Source organism: Pelophylax lessonae (assembly GCF_965119305.1).
Source record: "Pelophylax lessonae genome assembly, chromosome: 5".
In the NCBI taxonomy this organism is placed as follows: Eukaryota; Metazoa; Chordata; class Amphibia; order Anura; family Ranidae; genus Pelophylax; species Pelophylax lessonae.
Window position 1 is genome coordinate 309,830,044 of NC_138772.1, and position 23,055 is coordinate 309,853,098.

General features: G+C 46.8%; 1 protein-coding gene across 1 annotated transcript in view; it reads right to left on the reverse strand.

Moving 5' to 3' along the window:
* The window catches only part of DROSHA (drosha ribonuclease III), a 649,328-nt gene that overhangs the window by 577,768 nt on the left and 48,505 nt on the right, over positions 1 to 23,055 (reverse strand). The window contains exon 4 of the mRNA XM_082259249.1: positions 15,307 to 15,544. Coding sequence (XP_082115375.1) covers positions 15,307 to 15,544 — 238 coding nt within the window. The remainder of the gene's footprint in view (positions 1 to 15,306; positions 15,545 to 23,055) is intronic.

Genomic DNA, 23,055 nt, shown 5'->3' on the forward strand with positions numbered 1-23,055 from the left:
AACAAAAGTGAGTACTCCCCTAAGTGAAAATGTCCAAATTGGGCCCAATTAGCCATTTTCACTCCCCGGTGTCATGTGACTCCTTAGTGTTACAAGGTCTCAGGTGTGAATGGGGAGCAGATGTGTTAAATTTGGTGTTATCGCTTTCTCTCTCTCATACTGGTCACTGGAAGCTCAACATGGCACCTCATGGCAAAGAACTCTCTGAGGATCTGAAAAAAACAGAATTTTTGTAAAATCTTACCGTAAAATTCCTTTCTCTGAGTCCTCCGACATTCGCCGCCCACTCACAAGTCTTCACCAATGGGTATTGACCTTTGCTCCGTAGGAGTAGCTAGGCAACAAGAATTGTTAATACAAAAGCTTTTAGCATAGACACACCCCTAGGGGCTGTCCCCTCAGTCAATACCTCCCTGCACCAGCATTCCCAACTCAGTTTGGTAGCATAGCAGTAAGAGTACACAAAAACCCCAAAAGAGGGGCGGGGGGCGGCGACTGTCGGAGGACTCAGAGAAAGGAATTTTACGGTAAGATTTTACAATCGCCGCCCACTCACAAGTCTTCACCAATGGGATGTCCCAAAGCAGTGTAGACATGAGGGGTGGGAGACGCAACCGTAGAAAGGCAACGCAGTACCCACAACAGAGAAAGGAACCTTACCACAGTAAGAGAACCAATTGGGCAACAGGAAAACGTGCTCAACAGGAGCAACAACCCAGGAAAACAAGTTACCCAGGGGTAAAACACCCCAATATCCAAGGGCCCACAAAAACAAGGGCCCCTAGGAAACTGCCGCACTGAGAACTTTACGGCAAAAGGAGGCATCAGCCGATGCCTGAACATCCACCTTATAAAACTTTGAGAAGGTGTGAACGGACGACCAAGTCGCCGCCTTACACACCTGGGCCACAGAAGCCTGATGACGGTAAGCCCAAGACGTACTCAAAGACCTGGTAGAGTGCGCCTTCACAGGGAAGGGAGGAACCTTCCCCTTCAAGGCATAGGCTTGTTCAATGATCTGTCTGATCCATTTGGCGATGGTCGCAGCCGACGCCGCCATGCCCTTCCGAGGTCCCTCAGGAAGGACAAAGAGGGAATCCGACTTGCGAAAAGATTTAGTGGACGACAGGTAAACCCTGATCGCCCGGACAACATCCAAGGAATGTAAGGCAACCTCCTTCGGATGCTTAGGCTTCGCGCAGAGCGAAGGCAAGACAATGTCTTCATTTAGGTGAAATTCCGAGATCCTTTTCGGAAGAAAAGATGGGTTAGGCTGCAGGACTACCTTATCCTTGTGGACCACCAGGTAGGGAGAGTTGCAGGACAAAGCCGCCAGCTCCGACACCCTGCGAGCCGAAGTGATCGCCACCAAGAAGGCAACCTTCTTGGACAACAGAGACAACGAGATCTCCCTGATCTTTTCAAAGGGAGCCTGTTGCAACACGGACAGAACCAAGTTCAAGTCCCATGGAGGTAAAGGTTCCCTCCTAGGAGGGGCCAAATGTCGCACCCCCTGAACAAAGGTGCTGACCAATGAATTAGACGCCACAGGGCGTTGAAAGAGAACGGCCAGAGCAGAAATCTGACCCTTAATAGTGGCCAACGCCAAACGCTGGTCCACTCCCGTTTGAAGGAAAGCCAACACTCTCGACACCGAGTATGAGCGAGGGGAATACCCCCTGGACTCACACCAGGCAAAATACGCCTTCCAAGTACGGTAGTAAATCTTCCCCGAAGAGGCTTTTCTAGCCTTGATCAAAGTGGGAATGACCTCAGGGGAGAGACCCCTATCCTTCAGGACCTGGCTTTCAACAGCCAGGCCGTTAAAGCCAGCGACTGTAAAGCAGGATGGAATATCGGCCCTTGAGACAGTAGGTCTTCTCGAAGTGGCAGACGCCACGGAGCGTCGACTGCCAGATTTACGAGGTCTGCGCACCAAGACCGGCGAGGCCAGTCCGGAGCCACCAGAATCACTGTGTGCGGTTCCGAGGCTAACCTGCGAAGAAGCCTGGACAGCAGTTGAATTGGTGGAAATGCATACATCAGACGATACTGATGCCAGGGCGCCACTAACGCGTCTGAGGCGTCTGCCCGAGGATCGCGCGTCCTTGCCACGAACCTTTCCACCTTGTTGTTCAGACGAGACGCGAACAGGTCCACATCCGGGGAACCCCACTTCGCGCACAACATCTGGAAGACATCCGGGTGAAGGGACCATTCTCCCTGGTCCAGGGTCTGGCGACTCAGATAGTCCGCCTGCCAGTTCTCCACCCCCGGAATGTGAACTGCCGTTATCGCCGGGACGTGCGTCTCGCCCCAAGACAGAATGTCGGCTACTTCCCGAGCCGCTCGGGCACTCCTGGTGCCCCCTTGATGGTTGATGTAGGCCACCGCGGTGGCATTGTCCGTCTGAACCCGAACTGGACGGCCCCGAAGCCGGTCCGTCCATCTCAGAAGGCAAAGCTTTATCGCCCTCAATTCCAGAATGTTGATCGGAAGGGAGGACTCCTCCACCGACCAAGTCCCCTGGGTGGACAGAACGCCCAGAACACCACCCCAGCCCGACAGGCTGGCATCCGTGGTGAGCACCGTCCATGATAATGGACGGAAAGACTTGCCCCCCGACACCGCTGGGGACTGGAGCCACCACAGAAGATCCCTTCTGGTGCTGTGGCTCAACGAGATCCGCAGATCCAGGGATTGCGGCCGCCCGTCCCACTCGGTCAGAGACTCCGCGTGTGAAACTGGGCAAAGGGGATCGCCTCGAAAGACGAGACCATTAAACCTAGACATCTCATGCATGTCCGGAGAGACGAGTTCCGGTTGTCCCTGAGGGACCCGACCTCGTCCTGTAGAGTCCGAAGCTTGTCCTCCGGCAGGAAGACCTTCGCTTGGACAGAGTCCAGAATCAATCCCAGGTAGGGAAGACGAACCGAAGGACACAGAGTTGACTTCGGAATGTTTATAGTCCAACCGAACTCCTGCAGTGTCCGCATCGTGGCAGACAGGTCGGTCACCAGGCTCTGACTGGCGTTTGACCGTATCAGGATATCGTCCAGATACCCCAAGACAGCAATGCCCTGTGCTCGCAACAGAGCCAGAACCGGCGCCAGCACTTTGGTAAAAACCCGCGGAGCCGAAGCGAGACCGAAAGGTAATGCCACGAATTGGTAGTAATCCTCCGCAATGGCGAATCGAAGGTACCTCTGGTGACCCTCGAAAATGGGGATGTGTAGGTACGCATCCTTCAGATCGATGGAGGCCATGAATTCCCCCGGACTCAGGGCAGCCACCACTGAGCGCAGGGATTCCATGCGAAACTTGCGAACCCGTACAAAGCGGTTCAGAGCTTTCAAGTCCAGAATCGGACGCACTTTGCCCTCCTTTCTGGGCACAGTGAACAGATTGGAGTAAAACCCTCGAAATCTGTCCCGATGAGGCACCAGGACCACCACCCCCTGGGCCCACAGGTCCCGCACCGCCAGGTGCAAATCCTGCAAGCGCTCCGGAGACAGCTGAAGATTTGAGGGAAAAAATCTGCCCGCCGGCCGAGAGAGAAATTCGATCTTGTAACCAGATCGAACGATTTCCTGAACCCATCTGTCCCGAATGCGGGTCAGCCAAGGTTGTAGGAAACCGTGCAGACGTCCCCCCACCCCAGAAACGGGTGAGGGCGCCCCTTCAGGCGGAAGTGGTAAACTTCTGTTTCCCCGCCCACGGCTTCTTCTGGGAGCCTTGGCCTTTGAAGGGCTTGCCCTTGGACTGTGACCAAAAGGCACGAAAGGACCCCTGAGAGGGCCTAGACGAGGAATTCCGTTTACCACGGAAGGACTTATGCTTGTAGGACTGAGGCAGGAGAGTACTCTTGCCCCCCGTAACCCCTTTTATCAGGGTATCCAAAGCCTCGCCAAAAAGGCGAGACCCCGGGTAGGGAAAATCCGCCAGCGTCTTGCGAGAAGATTGGTCGACCGACCAATTCTTCAGCCAAATCAGACGATTCAGTATCGCCACGCTGGACAGGCGTGCAGCCAAGGGAGCTAAATTCAAGTCTGCATCGCACAAGTACATGACACCCTGATGGATCTGGTCCACCATAGCCAACGTGGTAGGTGAAGCTGAATCAGCCACCAAGGTGCGCCTGAGCATCTTAGTCCAATCAGCAACAGCCTGTGCCGCCATAATGGAAGCAAAAATAGGCTTCAGCATAGAACCAGCCACCATATAGGCATGACGGGCAAGAGACTCTATTCTCCTGTCCGTAGGGTCCCGGAAAACCGGGGTATCCTCAGAAGGCACCGCAGTAGCTTTGTTCAACACGGCCACCGCGTGATCCACCGGAGGCGCCACACACCAACGCTCGTCGGTGGCAGGCGCAAACGGATAAAGCAGTTTAAACTTATTTGGCACAGTAAAGGGCTTCTTTAAATTGTGCCACTGTTCATTAACCATATGGTGAAATTCAGCAGGGCAGGGAAAAACCTGCGCCGATTTGCGAGCCCTCTGTGTTCCAAAAGAAGACACCCTAGCAGGAGGAGAAGGCTCATCCTCCAGGTGCAAGGTGTCCTTTATGGAAGCAATCAGCTCATTCATGAGTGCAAGCTCTTCAGGCGCGCCAGGGGAGAAACATCAACCTCCTCCACCTCAGGCTCCCCCTCGGACCCCACAAGGTCTAAAGATGAGCGGGACCCCGAGAAGGGTACGCCAGCCACAGCAGCCACATCGCCCTCTGAATCAGAGGAAATGGATAACCTGGCCCTTTTTTGCGGATCGTTCAGCCAGCAGCATCTGCACCTGAGACACTAAGGAAGCCACTACAGTGGTCAGATCGGCCCCCTCTGGGGGTGCAGCAGCCCCCTGGTCCCCCACCAGGGCGGGGAGAAACTTGCTATCCTGAGAATCCATGCCCCAGTACAGAAAAGTATAAAGGTACTGGCCCTTTAATACCACGGCGAGCGCAGCTCACCGCACACTGCTGTATGCACTGACCCCGCAGGGATAGACAATACTGAGCAAGGAATGACAGGACAAGAAGGTAAAAACCTGGAGAGAGCACACCAGACTGCTGCCACCGATCGCTGTTCCCAGAGAAAGAGGAAGTGATGCAATGCTGGCTGACTGATATAGCCTATTGAAGGCTCCGGCAAAATGGCCGCTCGGCCGGGGGAGAAGGCTACAATAAAATGGCGCCGCCATGTGCATGGACGAGTACCGCCCGCCAAAATGGCGGCGAATGGCGCCAAAACACGGCGCTGCATAGGGACAGGGCCGGTCACAGTATTCAGGCAAATAAAATGGCGGATCGCCGCAGCGACCACCGCACACACACACGTCTGCACACAAAACTGCACCCAAAGCATGACAAACAGCAAAGCAGGATGCCCCCCCCCCCCGCAGCCCACAGGCAGTGCAGCCACACAGGGATCTGACAGGGAGCCAGCATTTACACAGACATGGAGGGTAATACACAGCCACAGACTGACACCCATACAGAAGGTCCCCACACAGAAGGTGCTTGGCGTTGGGCGCCGTCTCCAGCGACAAACCGCTATCAGGGCAGACAGGGAGTGCCGCAGCCAGGATGCTTGTGGACCACAGTCATGGCGTCCAGTGAGGTAGCCACCTCACAGGCAGCATCCCTGCAGCGAACAGGGATGGGTAGTTCAATGTGCCAGGGTAAAACCTAAGCTGAACGCTCGATGGCAGGCTGGGGATCCATCTGGCTCTCAGCCCTGGGAACCAGGGCGGCCAGTCCGAGACCCAGCTCCACATGATGATTCTTCATCAGAAGATCCCTAAACTAAGGCTGACAAAATAACAGCTAGCAAGGAAAAGAGAAAAATACTTGAAATAAAATCAAAGAAAGGGTAGAAGGCTGAGACTGAGCCCCAGCACAGGATAGCCAGCTACTCCTAAGCTAGGCAAGATCAAACTGAGTTGGGAATGCTGGTGCAGGGAGGTATTGACTGAGGGGACAACCCCTAGGGGTGTGTCTATGCTAAAAGCTTTTGTATTAACAATTCTTGTTGCCTAGCTACTCCTACGGAGCAAAGGTCAATACCCATTGGTGAAGACTTGTGAGTGGGCGGCGACTGTCGGAGGACGTAAGAGAAAAGAATTGTTGCTCTATATAAAGATGGCCTAGGCTATAAGAAGATTGCCAAGACCCTTAAACTGAGCTGCAGCACGATGGCCAAAACCATACAGCAGTTTACCAGGACAGATTCCACATAGAGCAGGCCTAGCCATGGTCGACAAAAGAAGATGAGTGCATGTGCTCAGCGTCATATCCAGAGGTTGTCTTTGGGAAATAGATGTATAAGTTCTGCCAGCAATGCTGCAGAGGTTGAAGGGGTGGGGGGTCAGCCTGTCATTGCTCAGACCATACGCCGCACACTGCATCAAATTGGTCTGCATGGCTGTCATCCCAGAAGGAAGCCTCTTCTAAAGATAATGCACAAAAAAGCCAGAAAACAGTTAGCTGAAGACATGCAGAGTAAGGACATGGAATACTGGAACCAGGTCCTGTGGTCTGATGAGACCAAGATAAACTTTTTTGATTCAGATAGTGTCAAGTGTGTGTAGCTGCAATCAGGTGAGGAGTAAAAAGACAAGTGTGTCTTGCCTACAGACAAGCATGGTGGTGAGAGTGTCATTGTCTGGAGCTGCATGAGTGCTGCCGGCAATGGGGAGCTACAGTTCATTGAGGGAACCATGAATGCCAACATGTACTGTGACATACTGAAGCAGAGCATGATCCTCTTACTTTGGAGACTGGGCCGCAGGGCAGTATTCCAACATGACGTCATGGAGGAGTGGAAGAGGACTCCAGTGGCAACCTGTAAAGCGCTGGTGAACTCCAAGCCCAAGAGGGTTAAAGCAGTACTGGAAAATATTGGTGGCCACACAAATATTGACAGTTTGGGCTCAATTTGGACATTTTAATTTAGGGGTGTACTCACTATTGTTGGAAGCGGTTTAGAGAGTAATGGCTGTGTGTTGAGTTATTTGGAAGGGGCAGCAAATTTACACTGTTATACAAGCTGTACACTCACTACTTTACATTGTAGCAAAGTGTAACTTCTTCAGTGTTGTCACATGAAAAGATATAATAAAATATTTACAAACACGTGGGGGGTGTACTCACTTTTGTGAAATACTGTGTATGTATTAGGGATCGACCGATTATCTGCAAAGCCGATATATCGAGGGCCGATATGCACTTTCCTCAATATATCAGAATCGGCCCCGGAGGTTATTGATATTGCCGAAAATTTCAGGAAAGTGCTTGTACCGGAGTGATGCCTGCAGCTAGAGGCATCACCCCGGTACCGGCGTCCATAGCCGACGGTAGGCTGTCTTATAATGACAACTGATGCGGCTGAGAGGGCCCCTCCCGCCGCCTTCCGCAGCTCGCCCGGGTCTCCCGTCCCACCGGGAGACCCAGGCAACCAGCCTGCATGGCCGCCGAAGACCCGATCAAAGCCGCATTCGGCTCTGATCGGGTCTCCATGCAAAAACTGGCTCAAGATTCAAAAAAAATGACAGCATTCAAAACAGCCAAACTTGGCGTTTTGAATGCTTTTAAGTGCAGAGGAGGGGTTTGGGGTCTTTGAGGCCCACAGATCCCTCCACAAGAGTACCTGTCAAGAAAAAAAATAAAAAAAACATTTTTTTTAAAAATGTACAAAAATATCAGCGCATATCGGCCGATACCAATATGCATTGGCCAAAATATCAGTAGAGGCAACGAAAAACCGATATCGGTCGATCACTAGTATGTATGTATATGTATGTGTGTATATATATATATATATATATATATATATATATATATATACATACATATACACAGTATCTCACAAAAGTGAGTACACCCCTCACATTTTTGTAAATCTTTTATTATATCTTTTCATGTGACAACACTGAAGAAATGACACTTAGCTAAAATGTAAAGTAGTGAGTGTACAGCTTGTATAACAGTGTAAAATTGCTGCCCCCTCAAAATAACTCAATACACAACCATTAATGTCTAAACCACTTGCAACAAAAGTGAGTATACCCCTATGTCAAAATGTCCAAATTGGGCCTAAAGTGTCAATATTTTGTGTGGCCACCGTTATTTTTCAACACTGCCTTAACAATCCTGGGCATGGAGTTCACCAGAGCATCACAGGTTGCCACTGGAGTCCTCTTCCACTCCTTCATGACGACATCATGGAGCTGGTGGATGTTAGAGACCTTGCGCTCCTCCACCTTCCGTTTGAGGATGCCCCACAGATGCTCAATAGGGTTTAGGTCTGGAGACATACTTAGCCAGTCCATCACCTTTACCATCAACTTCTTTAGCAAGGCAGTGGTCCTCTTAGAGGTGTGATTGTGGTCGTTATGTTGGAATACTGCCCTGCAGCCCAGTCTCCAAAGGGAGGGGATCATGCTCTGCCATATTATGTCACAGTACAGGTTGGCATTCATGGTTCCTTCCATGAAATGTAGCTCCCCAGTGCCAGCAGCACACATGCAGCCCCAGACCATGGCACTCCCACCACCATGCTTGACTGTAGTCAAGACACACTTGTCTTTGTACTCCTCACCTGGTTACCGCCACACACGCTTGACACCATCTGAACCAAATAAGTTTATCTTGGTCTCATCAGACCACAGGACATGGTTCCAGTAATCCATGTCCTTAGTCTGCTTGTCTTCATCAAACTGTTTGCAGGCTTTCTTGTCCATCATCTTTAGAAGAGGCTCCCTTCTGGGATGACAGCCATGCAGACCAATTTGATGCAGTGTGCGGCGTATGGTCTGAGCACTGACAGGCTGACCCCCCCGCCACCCCGCCAACCTCTGTAGCGAAGTTGACAGCACTCATACATCTATTTCCCAAAGACAACCTCTGGATATGAAGCTGAGCACATACACTCAACTTCTTTGGTCGACCATTGCGAGGCCTGTTCTGAATGGAACCTGTCCTGTTAAACTGCTGTATGGTCTTGGCCAGCATGCTGCAGCTCAGTTTAAGGGTCTTGGCAATCTTCTTATAGCTTAGGCCATCTTTATGTAGAGCATCAATTCTTTTTTCTAGATCCTCAGAGAGTTATTTGCCATGAGATGCCATGTTGAACTTTCAGTGACCAGTATGAGAGAGTGAGAGCGATAACACCAAATTTAACACACCTGCTCCCCATTCACACCTGAGACCTTGTAACACTAACGAGTCACATGACACCGGGGAGGGAAAATGAATAATTGAGCACAATTTAGACATTATGACTTAGGGGTGTACTCACTTTTGTTGCCAGTGGTTTAGACATTAATGGCTGTGTGCTGAGTTATTTTGAGGGGACAGAAAATTTACACTGTTATACAAGCTGTACACTCACTACTTTACATTGTGGCAAAGTGTAATTTCTTCAGTGTTGTCACATAAAAAGATAAAATAAAATATTTACAAAAATGTAAGGGGTGTACTCACTTCTGTGAGATACTGTACATACATATACATACACATAATATATACATGCAGTATACAGTACGTGCCAACGACAATGGTGCTTGACTAAAACCACCCTAGTATGAGACCATGAACTGTTGGATGAATTAGCTCAATAAGGTGTGTGATATAGCTACATCTGGCACCTATTTCTCCTATTAAACATAATGTAACAACTTAAGATATCATTATGTACAGAACATGTATTTTTACAAATGAACTTGGTTTAAAAGGCACAAGTAGTACTTCAATCTTTTATTTTCCAGCTATTTATTCAAGTTCCACACAGTGTATTTTTCCATCGTCATTGGGAGCAATTTATCTGCTCACTCCCAGCATAATGAGATCTTGGATTAGTCTCCCACTGTTTCTTCTGGGGTGTTGTACCTCGGTCCACTGAGCAGTTCTCTGCCGCTGTGTATATGGGAACTGTAATGTGTTTATATTCTGTTACATTTGCTCAATAGCTATGCCCCCAAACACAAAAGATTTGGGATTCTAAAGGTGAGTGCATGCTTGGGAATACTTTTATTTTAACACTTATAGAAACGAATTGGGCTGCACAGCTATCAAACCTCAAACTCTTGACATGGTATATATATCAAAGCGTTTGTTTATCAATTAAACACTATGTTATTAAAAGACATAAACTTGTTCTCTTAACAAGTAAGACCAGTTTGCTGGAGGTAAACTCTCTATTTAACCATGCTATAAAACAAACTGCAGAATAGAAAACTAGCACAATTGAAACGAATTAAAGCAGTATTAAACCCAAAAGGAAACATTTATTATATTGAAGTAGGGCCGAAAACAACTAATCGATTATTCGACAACTAAACGTTTATGAAAATAGTTGTCAACTATTTTATGAAAATAGTTGTCAACTATTTTCATAATTGATTAGTTGGTCAGCCAATTGGCTGGCCTGCATATATAATGCATTATTTATTTACATATCAGGAAATACAGTGCAGCACACATACAGCTCTGTACACCATCCATACATGTCAGAAGACACAATGCAGCACACATACAGCTCAGTACACCATCCATACATGTCAGAAGACACAGTGCAGTACACATACAGCTCAGTACACTACTGTCCATACATGTCAGAAGACACAGTGCAGCACACACACAGCTCAGTACACCATTCATACATGTCAGAAGACACAATGCAGCACACATACAGCTCAGTACACTAGTGTCCATACATGTCAGAAGACACAGTGCAGCACACATACAGCTCAGTACACCATACATACATGTCAGAAGACACAATGCAGCACACATACAGCTCAGTACACTAGTGTCCATACATGTCAGAAGACACAGTGCAGCACACATACAGCTTAGTACACTAGTGTCCATACATGTCAGAAGACACAGTGCAGCACACATACAGCTCAGTACACTAGTGTCCATACATGTCAGAAGACACAGTGCAGCACACACACAGCTCAGTACACTGTCCATACATGTCAGAAGACATAATGCAGCACACACACAGCTCAGTACACCATCCATACATGTCAGAAGACACAGTGCAGCACACACACAGCTCAGTACACTGTCCATACATGTCAGAAGACACAATGCAGCACACATACAGCTCAGTACACTAGTGTCCATACATGTCAGAAGACACAGTGCAGCACACATACAGCTCAGTACACCATCCGCACATGTCAGAAGACACAGTGCAGCACACACACAGCTCAGTACACTGTCCATACATGTCAGAAGACACAATGCAGCACACATACAGCTCAGTACAATAGTGTCCATACATGTCAGAAGACACAGTGCAGCACACACACACAGCTCAGTACACCATCCATACATGTCAGAAGACACAGTGCAGCACACACACAGCTCAGTACACTGTCCATACATGTCAGAAGACACAATGCAGCACACATACAGCTCAGTACACTAGTGTCCATACATGTCAGAAGACACAGTGCAGCACACACACAGCTCAGTACACCATCCATACATGTCAGAAGACACAGTGCAGCACACACACAGCTCAGTACACTGTCCATACATGTCAGAAGACACAATGCAGCACACATACAGCTCAGTACACTAGTGTCCATACATGTCAGAAGACACAGTGCAGCACACACACAGCTCAGTACACCATCCGCACATGTCAGAAGACACAGTGCAGCACACACACAGCTCAGTACACCATCCATACATGTCAGAAGACACAGTGCAGCACACACACAGCTCAGTACACTGTCCATACATGTCAGAAGACACAGTGCAGCACACATACAGCTCAGTACACCATACATACATGTCAGAAGACACAGTGCAGCACACATACAGCTCAGTACACTAGTGTCCATACATGTCAGAAGACACAGTGCAGCACACATACAGCTCAGTACACCATACATACATGTCAGAAGACACAGTGCAGCACACATACAGCTCAGTACACAGCTCAGTACACTGTCCATACATGTCAGAAGTCACAATGCAGCACACATACAGCTCAGTACACTAGTGTCCATACATGTCAGAAGACACAGTGCAGCACACATACAGCTCAGTACACTGTCCATACATGTCAAAAGACACAGTGCAGCACACATACAGCTCAGTACACTAGTGTCCATACATGTCAGAAGACACAGTGCAGCACACATACAGCTCAGTACACTGTCCAAACATGTCAGAAGACACAATGCAGCACACATACAGCTCAGTACACCATCCATACATGTCAGAAGACACAATGCAGCACAAATACAGCTCAGTACACCATCCATACATGTCAGAAGACACAATGCAGCACAAATACAGCTCAGTACACTAGTGTCCATACATGTCAGAGGACACAGTGCAGCACACATACAGCTCAGTACACCATACATACATGTCAGAAGACACAATGCAGCACACATACAGCTCAGTACACCATACATACATGTCAAGAAGTGCCTGAGAACTTGTGAATATGTGAGGAGCAATGCCCTTATGGGACATGTAATCCTGGGCAGGAAATGAGTGGTTCTAAAGGCAGAAGTTTTTTTTTTTACCTTGCTATAGGGGCACTCTATACTATACTTTTCAGCTTGCTATTGGGGCACTCTGAAGGCAGGAGAAGCTAGAAGCATTGGTGGGGGACCCCAGAAGAGGAGAATCAGGGCTGCTCTGTGCAAAACCATTACAGAGCAGGTAGGTATAACATGTTTGTTGTTTAAAAAAAAAAAAAAAAAAAACACTGTGGTTTTTATCTTTAAATAAAAAATTTGATCTCGGAGTCTGATGGTATTTACCATATTTAACCTCTAATAGACAGTATATCTCTTCTGTCCATTATTCTCAGAGTGGTTTTGAGATTTTGCCCCCTACCCATATAGCTGGTATTTATATTTACCACTGCATATTAAATATTTCATGATATTATATGCTATTTAAGAATAAATTTACTTGATTTTAAATTTTACATATTAACTAAAATATACACCAAACTTTTTAGGGTTATTATCCGATTAATCAATTAATCAAAACAATATTCGGCCAGCTAATCGATTATGAAAATAATCGTTAGTTGCAGCCCTAAATTTGAAGCTTACCAATCATTAGATGTGGTGGCTGCATTTGTTTGCTTTTTTTTCCTTTTTTTTTTTTTTTTTACCTGGTGATCTGGCCAGTAATATAGTCCTTCCACTCTGAATGAAGTAGCACAGGGGCACCTTTCAACAGCAGCACTGTCAGTCTGGGGGGAGGGGAGTGTTAGGTTTACTAGCAGATTAAGATACATTTAGATCTGCAAAATAAGCAGACAGTGTAGGGAGGACAGGCAATTCTCGTGACCCTCAAAATCTGTTTGGATATTAAACTGGTGACTTGGACACTGTCTTTAGACACCCCCATGGATTGGTGTCCAGAAACATTTAATTTGATGTATCAGGAAAAAACTATTGGCAATCTCTAAGGCTAGGTTTAGAGCTATTTGGCACCCAGTGGCGCCAGTGGCACCTGTTTAAACCCCATATTAGATGCACAATTGTGATGCGGTTGCAGCACTTCCTTATTTACTTGAATGGGTCGCACGTGACATGTTGGGTAATTTTTGGCGCAGTCATGAAGCATCTCCCCCGAACGCCCCTGTCCACTGTCATTGCAACTTAAAGAGGGGGGGGGGGGGCATGACTAAACCTCCCATTTTTAATGCCCTCAATGAAATAGCATGGCAATAATGTTATAAGAAAAAAAGGCTCCAGTTACATTAATCTTACTTTATCATAATGCATCACAAATCGGTCCTACAGTCTGAAATCTGTCACAGCACCACCCTGAAGGAAGTAAAAAAAATTCTCCACCCCGATAAAAATTAACAAAAAGTAAAATTTAATGTATTAAAATATTGACTGAACAGGTAAAATAATGCCTAACATGTTATTATACCACCAATTAAAAAGCAAGATAAGGGTTACTGAGTTTTGTTAGAGGACTACCTTTACAGAGCTACTACATAAAAGTATATCAAAGAAACAGTCCAAGAAAAATCTTTGTGAATTGGCCATAATGTTTTAAAAGTATATTACTTATCTACAACAGTGGTCTCCAAACAGGGGCCCATGTGCCGGATATGGCCCTTTGCTTGCCTTTATCTGGCCCTTGGGGCACTATTCCACCAACTGACACCAATGATGGGGCACCATTCCCTCTACTGACACCATCAATGGAGCACTATTCCTTCCACTGATACCAACAATGGGGCACTATTCCTCCCATTAAAACCAATGACGAGGCACTGATACCAAGGCATTGTCTACTTCCACTGGCTACAGTCTGGCCCCCCTAAGGCTCCATTCACACCTGAGCGTATCGTTTTCAGGCATTTTTGGGCATTTATCAGCCGTTTTCTGCAGGTGTTTGGAGGCAGGCATTGACATCTAACAAAAACGCTTGTAATCTGCCAAAAAAGAAGCTCATGTACTTTTTTGAGCTTCAGGCAACAAAACGCTCATATGTGAACAGGGGCCATTGAAATGAGTGGGATTTTGCTTGTTGGCCGTTTTGAGACTTCAGAGATGAGCGTTTTAACGAGCTGAAAAACGCTCAGGTGTGAACAGGTCTTAAGCCTGAAGGACAGTAAACTAGCATGTTACTTAGAAAGTTTGGAGACCACTGATCTACATTATTAAAAAAAGACTGTCAACATATTCAACTCAAAGAAGAAATGTTAAAGGGGTGCTGAATCCAGAAGCCAGCAGCCAACTGACTCTCAATCAGCGCTCTCAGCCAATGACGGAGAGCGATGACCGGAGTGTTCTGTCAGAACACAATAGCTCAGCAAGGAAGATTGCTGTATTAACGTCAGATTGTTAGAACTGCGACTCCGACCAAAGCTGACATTTTGTTTTTTTTTTCAATCCAGCTTAAGTCTGCTTTCCTCCAGCAGAGAGGTCACTACTTGCAATGCAAAGTCCCTGTAGTCTGCAGCTGCTACTGCGGCCATCTACTCATGGTCTTCTTTCTTCAACCACTGGTCAGCAACTGATGACATAACTCCATGCGTGCAAACAACACATCTGCACACTCCTCTCCTAACCCCAGTATCTTACATCTGCCAGGAATGTACACTACACCGTGTATGCGCAGAAGTCCATATACACTTAAAAAATAGCAGTAAGGGAAAGACGTTTATGGCATACAATGTCTTGTATACTATAAATCTTACCTGCTAGCAATTTTTAAAATATTACATTTTAACTCTTCTTTAAAGAAGCTTTGTAAATTGAGCCTTTAGGGTATAAGGTAAAAACTCAGGTTTTAATACTCACTACTTGATCCATTGGGTCACTGGAATAGTAACTTTCTGAATGAGTACAGCGAACCCACACAGGCTTCAACAGATCTTCATCCTCCTCCTCAGTTCTTTCCAACATGCCTTCATCCAGAAAATCTTTATCTTTTATAGAGAAGTAACTTTTTTCCTTCCCAGAAGAGGGGCTTTCAGAAGTGCTTTCCTTGAGTTCATCTTCCCATCTTGGTCTCTTACGCTCTCTACTAGGAGATATGCTTTAAAAAACAATGAAAATTTTCAAAATTTTATTCACATAGCTGTAAATTCTCCAAATTACAGTTTGTATGGGCACATCAATTAGAAGGACTGAATGCATTTTGTAGAGCAGAACTCAAAAGCAACACAATGAAATAAATTGAAATAAATATTCAGCTAGATTTTGATTTGCATATGTAAAGGATTACAATTATATGAACATTTTGTATAGTTAACAGAAACTAAAGTAACTTTGCATTACTGCAAAGGGCACAAACTAGCCACTACTCAATGCATTCCCAGCAAATGTTAAATTTCCACTTTGGAGAAAACTACACTATATGTTTATGTATTGCCATTCACAGAGCATACCTAGTTAAAAAATGTTTCTTAGAAGGTGTCGTGGCTAGTGGTGCACCAAAATTTCGGCAACTAAAATTTTAGGCCAAAAATGGGCCTATCCCATTTCAGCCGAAAAACGGGTGATATATGCCGAAAATGTATGGCCGCCGCAGCAGCAGAAGCTTTCACTTTAACATATATGGTGCGTGACCAGCCGTGGCCGGCTCCCGAGACCCGCAGTTTTTACCTCCTCGCCCGCCCTGTGCTAGACTGGTTGGTAGAATCGTCACCTGCCTGGCGTCTAGCAACCAGTGATGTCACGGTCCAGAGAGGAAAGTGAGGCCGAGAAGAGGACCCAGCATGCAGAGCGGAGGAGGATCTTCCTCGTCCTCCTCTGCGCCTATTTCTGACTCTCTGGCTCCACCCACCTCCTCCATCTTCTACTGTATGGCTGCTGCAGATAGGAAGGAAAAGAGCAGAACCAGAGTCAACCTGCTATCAGTGGGGAGGAGTGAGTGACAACATATGTGTTATGATGTGCATCATTGTTTCCCTATACTTAGCTACCCCCTGGCACTATACCTGTATAATACAGCTATGGGACAGGTATATAGTGCCAGGAGCATCTATATACAGGCTGTAACTATTTTAAAATCATTTGGGGGGAAAAAAGTCATTTTCGGCTTTCGGCCAAGGGCATCCTGAATTTTCAGTTTTTGTTTCGGCTCGGAATTTTCATTTCGGTGCATCCCTAGTCGTGGCTGACTGCAAGTATTTTTGAACAAGGTCAGAATAATTGTGTTGTAAAGCTGTCTTCCTTAACATACAATGCAAGAAGCCTAGTTTCAGGTGGAAGTAAAGAAAATTGCTTGATACCCCCATTAACACATTCAGTGTTGATGGGGGGGGAATACCCCCTGCAGAGGTATAGTGTTATGCCGGGAGGGGGAGGGTGTGTGGGGGAGCCTTCTCAGCTGCCAGAACACAATGATTACTGCTTGCAGCTATAGCCGGCTCGACCCTGCTCTCCCTGTCTCCTGATTGGCTTACTGGCTGTGGCTGACAACAGCGGGAGTCAATGGCAGAACCCCCGTGGCAATGCTGCCAATAGCCATTTAGGCGTGCATGTCCCTGGAGAGGCAAAGCTCTTGTGAACATCTCAGGATCTAGAGGGGGCCCAGGTAAGTATTATAGGGGGCTGCTGTACACAGAAGGTTTTTTTTTACCTTTATGCAAAGAATGCATGAAGGTAAAAAACCTTGTGCCTTTACAACCACTTTATATATATATATATGGCAAACACAGCTACCTGGGTCCCATCATGAAGAGAGCCAAGCTGGATTTTTCCTTGCAGGAAGTTCCAGAATAAATCATCTTAAAAAAGGTAAGCTGCAATTTTTACTTATTTTTTAAGTTATGCTATGATAATAGAGACATGTAACAAATATAAAGTAGGCGTTATGCCAATTTATGCCGCGGCCAGCTCCCGAGACCCGCAGTTTTTACCTCCTCGCCCGCCCTGTGCTAGACTGGTTGGTAGAATCGTCACCTGCCTGGCGTCTAGCAACCAGTGATGTCACGGTCCAGAGAGGAAAGTGAGGCCGAGAAGAGGACCCAGCATGCAGAGCGGAGGAGGATCTTCCTCGTCCTCCTCTGCGCCTATTTCTGACTCTCTGGCTCCACCCACCTCCTCCATCTTCTACTGTATGGCCGCTGCAGATAGGAAGGAAAAGAGCAGAACCAGAGTCAACCTGCTATCAGTGGGGAGGAGTGAGTGACAACATATGTGTTATGATGTGCATCATTGTTTCCCTATACTTAGCTACCCCCTGGCACTATACACCTGTATAATACAGCTATGGGACAGGTATATAGTGCCAGGAGCATCTATATACAGGCTGTAACTATTTTAAAATCATTTGGGGGGAAAAAAGTCATTTTCGGTTTTCGGCCAAGGGCATCCTGAATTTTCAGTTTTTGTTTCGGCTCGGAATTTTCATTTCGGTGCATCCCTAGTCGTGGCTGACTGCAAGTATTTTTGAACAAGGTCAGAATAATTGTGTTGTAAAGCTGTCTTCCTTAACATACAATGCAAGAAGCCTAGTTTCAGGAGGAAGTAAAGAAAATTGCTTGATACCCCCATTAACACATTCAGTGTTGATGGGGGGGGAATACCCCCTGCAGAGGTATAGTGTTATGCCGGGAGGGGGAGGGTGTGTGGGGGAGCCTTCTCAGCTGCCAGAACACAATGATTACTGCTTGCAGCTATAGCCGGCTCGACCCTGCTCTCCCTGTCTCCTGATTGGATTACTGGCTGTGGCTGACAACAGCGGGAGTCAATGGCAGAACCCCCGTGGCAATGCTGCCAATAGCCATTTAGGCGTGCATGTCCCTGGAGAGGCAAAGCTCTCGTGAACATCTCAGGATCTAGAGGGGGCCCAGGTAAGTATTACAGGGGGCTGCTGTACACAGAAGGTTTTTTTTTACCTTTATGCAAAGAATGCATGAAGGTAAAAAACCTTGTGCCTTTACAACCACTTTATATATATGGCAAACACAGCTACCTGGGTCCCATCATGAAGAGAGCCAAGCTGGATTTTTCCTTGCAGGAAGTTCCAGAATAAATCATCTTAAAAAAGGTAAGCTGCAATTTTTACTTATTTTTTAAGTTATGCTATGATAATAGAGACATGTAACAAATATAAAGTAGGCGTTATGCCAATTTGCCTACAAAAGTGGAAATATAAATTAAGGGCTCCCTCCACATAATGCTGGAAAATTATTTGCATGTTTCATTGCCGCCACTGCTTTAGCTCATAGCCCAGTATATCAAATTCAAAGGAATAATCTGTCTGATGAGGTTATGATGTTCTCCTTTAAGACTATTACTCACAACAACTAATCATTTTCTGCACTTAATAGCACAGAACAACTAACCAGCCTTTCTAATTTCTGTCTCAATTACCTGAAAAAAAAAAGAACAAAGCATTTGTAGCCATCAAAAGACATGTCAACACTTTGAGAGATGAAGGACACCACTTAACGATAAACAGACATCCAACTGCTTTTTTAAAGCCGTTCTCCAGCTTTTAATGAAGTTTATATAGTTAATTTGGACCAAAGCTGGTCCAATGAACTATTACCTTCACTATGAGATACAGGGGCTGGGAGCTCTTTATAAACTGTATGTAGCCTCAGCGAAATACAGTATACGGCTAAATGTTCCTGGCATTGGTATGGGAACCTCCCAAACCACACCCAGAACAAAAGTCGAATCAGGCTGAACTGCACTCAACCCTTCACAGGAAGCTTTGTATTCTTTCAATTTGTGATGTCATCCGCCCGCACCTCTGCCAATTAGAGAAAGCTTTGTATTCATTCAAAGAACACAAAGCTTTCTGTGTATGGCTGAACACAATTCAGCCCAACTCAATTTTCTTCCAGGTGTGGGATAGGAAGTTCCCATTCCACTGCTGGAACACAGCACTGTATACTGTATGTAGCTGAGGCAATATACATTTTATACAAAGCTCCTAGCCCCTGCACCTCTAAGGCTTCATTCACACCTGGGCGTTTTTGAGCGTTTTTCAGCTTCAAAAACGCTAAAAAAAAAACGTTCCAAAAAACGCCCAACAAGTAAAACCCCATTCATTTAAATGGCCCCTGTTCACATCTGAGCGTTTTAACGCCTGAAGCAAAACGCCTGTAGTTGAAAAAAGTATATGAGCTTCTTTTTGGGCTGATTACCAGCGTTTTTGATAGATGTCAATGCCTGCCTCCAAAAACACCTGAAAAAAAAAACCTGAAAATCACGGTAAAAAACGCGCAAAAACGCTACGCTCAAGTGTGAATGCAGCCTTAGTGAGGGTAATGCATCTCTAAGGCCCCTTTCACACTTGTGCGATTTGATTTTACAGCGATTTTGACTGGGCTTGCAGCAATGCCTATGTCTTTGGACCTCAAAGCGCATTAAAATCGGGTCAAAGTTGTGCAGGGACTGCTTTAAAGTTGCTGCAACTTTAGGTTGCGCATATATGAATGGGTATCATTGGAAAACATGGCGAACGACATGTCGTGCAACTCTGTTCAAAGTTGCATGACAAGTTGCACAAGTGTGAAAGGGGCCTAAGTGAAGGTAATAGTTTGTTTGGACCAGCTTAGTACAAACTAACTATTTAAAGTCACAAGAAGCTGGAGATCAGCTTTAGCGCCAGTTCACACCAGAGTGGCTTCAAAGTCCCACGACTTTGAAGCAGACATCCCTGTGATGACTTCTTTAACAGAAGTCAATGCAAGTCGTGTTGAAGTCGCCCCAAATTAGTGCAGGAATCTTTTTCAAAGTCGGAGCGACCATTAAAACGATTACATTGCTTTTAAAGGGGCACACGTTGTCGCATGACAAGTTGCAGCAGTGTGAACCAGGGCTTAAAGTGATATTAAAGCCTTGTTTTTTTTTTTTTATTTTATAACAAACAGGTTATACTTACCTGCTCTGTGCAGTGGTTTTGCAGAGTAGCCTGGATCCTCCTCTTTTCGGGTCCAACGCCAGCGCTCATGGCTCCTCCCGGGTGCCCCCACAGCAAGCAGCTTGCTGTGGGGGCACCCAAGCAGGTGTGCTTCCAACCCGTGGCTCTGTGTGTCCATTTACACACAGAGCCAGGGCTCAGCCCCACCCTGTCTCCTGATTGGGTCATTGGCTGGGATTGACCGCAGGAGGAGCCAATGGCTCCTGCTACTGCCAAAAGCCAATTAGGACCAAAAGGCAAGGTTCTCGTGGACATCGCTAGATCGAGTGGGGCTCAGGTAAGTATTAGGGGGGGGGGGGGGCTGCTGCATGCAGAAGTTTTTTTATCTTCATAATACTGGGCCTGTACAACAACTTTAATGCCTTCTAAGTACACATGTAAACAAGGCGTTCTTTGAGAAAGGAAAATAGAGATCTTAGGTTTCTGCTAAGCACCCCCACAGTTAGAAAGCACTTCCTAGGAGCACACTTAACCCTTTGATCACCCTGATGTTAACCCCTTCCTTGCCAGCTTCATTTATACAGTGACTGTTTATCGTTTTGTTTTTTAGCACTGCTCACTGTATTGGTGTCACTGGTCCCCCAAAATTTTCACTTAGCATCAGATATGTCGGCTGCAATGTCCCAGTCCTGCAAAAAATTGCTGATCGCTGCCATTACTAGTAAAAACAATAAAAAAATAAATAAGTACAGAAATCTATCCCATAGTTTGTAGACGCTATAACTTTTGAGCAAACCAAGCAATATATGCTTATTGGGATTTTTTTTTACCAAAAGTAGCAGAATACATATTGGCCTAAATTGATTAAGAAATTGGATTTTTTTTTAATGTTGTTGTTGGATCTGTTTTATAGCAGAGAGTAAAAAACATTGTCTTGTTTTTTTTTTTGCAAAATTGACAGTCTTTTTTTGCTTATAGAGCAAAAAATAAAAACCGCAGATAAAATACCACCAAAAGAAAGCTCCATTTGTGGGGGGAAAAAAGACATCAATATTATTTGGGTACAGTGTCGCACGACTGCACAATTTTCAGTTATAGCAACACAGTGCAGTGTCGCAAAAAACGGCCTGGTCAGGAAGGGGGTAAAACCTTCCGAAGCAAAAGTGGTTAAAGTGATTGTAAGGCCTCATGCACACTGGACGTTTTTGGAGCTGCTGTTAGCAGCGTCAGACGTTTTTTTTTGCAGCTGCAGAACGCCCATCCATGTTATTCTATGGCCTCATGCACACATAGAGCTTTTAGGAGCTCCAAGTGGCATAGGCGTTTTACAGCTCCAAAAAAAACCCAGGAACTGTGCGTTCTGGAGCTGCAGCGTCAAGCTGTAAAAACGTCTGACACTGCTAAAGGCTGAATAACGTGGCTTAACGTGCGTTAAGCCACGTTATACGTTTTTTTTCTTCCATTCAAAATCAATGGTTCTCTATGGGAGCCTATTGATTTGAATGGAAGTCGCACCGCAGGTCGGATCAGGGTGATCCGACTTGCGGCGCGACTTGCGCTGTGAGAATCTTGAGGGGGAACTCCACGCCAAAATGGGGAAAAAAACGGCGTGGGGTTCCCCCCCAGGTTCCAAACCAGGCCCTTCGGGTCTGGTATGGAATTTGAGGGTAGCCCCACGCCGAAAAAACGGCGTGGGGTCCCCCCCAAAATCCATACCAGACCCTTATCCAAGCATGCAGCCCTGCATACCAGGAAAGGGGAGGGGACGAGCGAGCGGCCCCACCCCCCCGGATCATACCAGGCAACACACCCTCAACATGGGGGGGGGTGTGGGTGCTTTGGGGCAGGGGGGGCTCTGCACCACTCCACCTCAAAGCACCTTGCCCCCATGTTGATGAGGACAAGGGCCTCATCCCCACAACCCTGGCCGGTGGTTGTGGGGGTTTGCGGGCAGGGGGCTCATCGGAATCTGAAAGCCCCCTTTAACAAGGGGGCCCCCCCAGATCCCGGACCCCCTCCCTATGTGAATGGGTATGGGGTACACTGTACCCCTACTCATTCACCACATAAAAGGCAGTGTATGGAAATAATGACAGGAGACGTTTTGGAAAGTTTATTAAAAATCTTCATCCGGCTCTTCTTGTCTTCTCCTCTCCGGGGGTCTTCTGCTGTCCGCTCCTCTCCGGGGTCTTCTGCTCTTTTGCTGTCCGCCCTTCTGCTGTTCTCTCTACTTGTCTTCTCCTCTCCGGGGGTCTTCTGCTGTCCGCTCCTCTCCGGGGTCTTCTGCTCTTTTGCTGTCCGCCCTTCTGCTGTCCTCTCTTCTTGTCTTCTCCTCTCCGGTCTTCTGCTCTTTTGCTGTCGGCTGTCGGCTCTTGTTCTTCCTCCGGTCCTCCTCCGACGACATGTCCGGCGATTATGCCGGTCTCTGGTCTCTGCAGCTTATTATATAGCCATTAGGGGCGTGGCCGCCGGATGACCTTCATCGGGAGACCACGCCCCCTTGTGTCACATGTGACGTCACATGTGACACAAGGGGGCGTTGTCTCCCGATGACGTCATCCGGCGGCCACGCCCCTAATGGCTATATAATAAGCTGCAGGGACAAGAGACCAGCATAATCGCCGGACACGTCGTCGGAGGAGGACCGGAGGAAGAACAAGAGCCGACAGCAAAAGACCGGAGAGGAGAAGACAAGAAGAGAGGACAGCAAAAGAGCAGAAGAC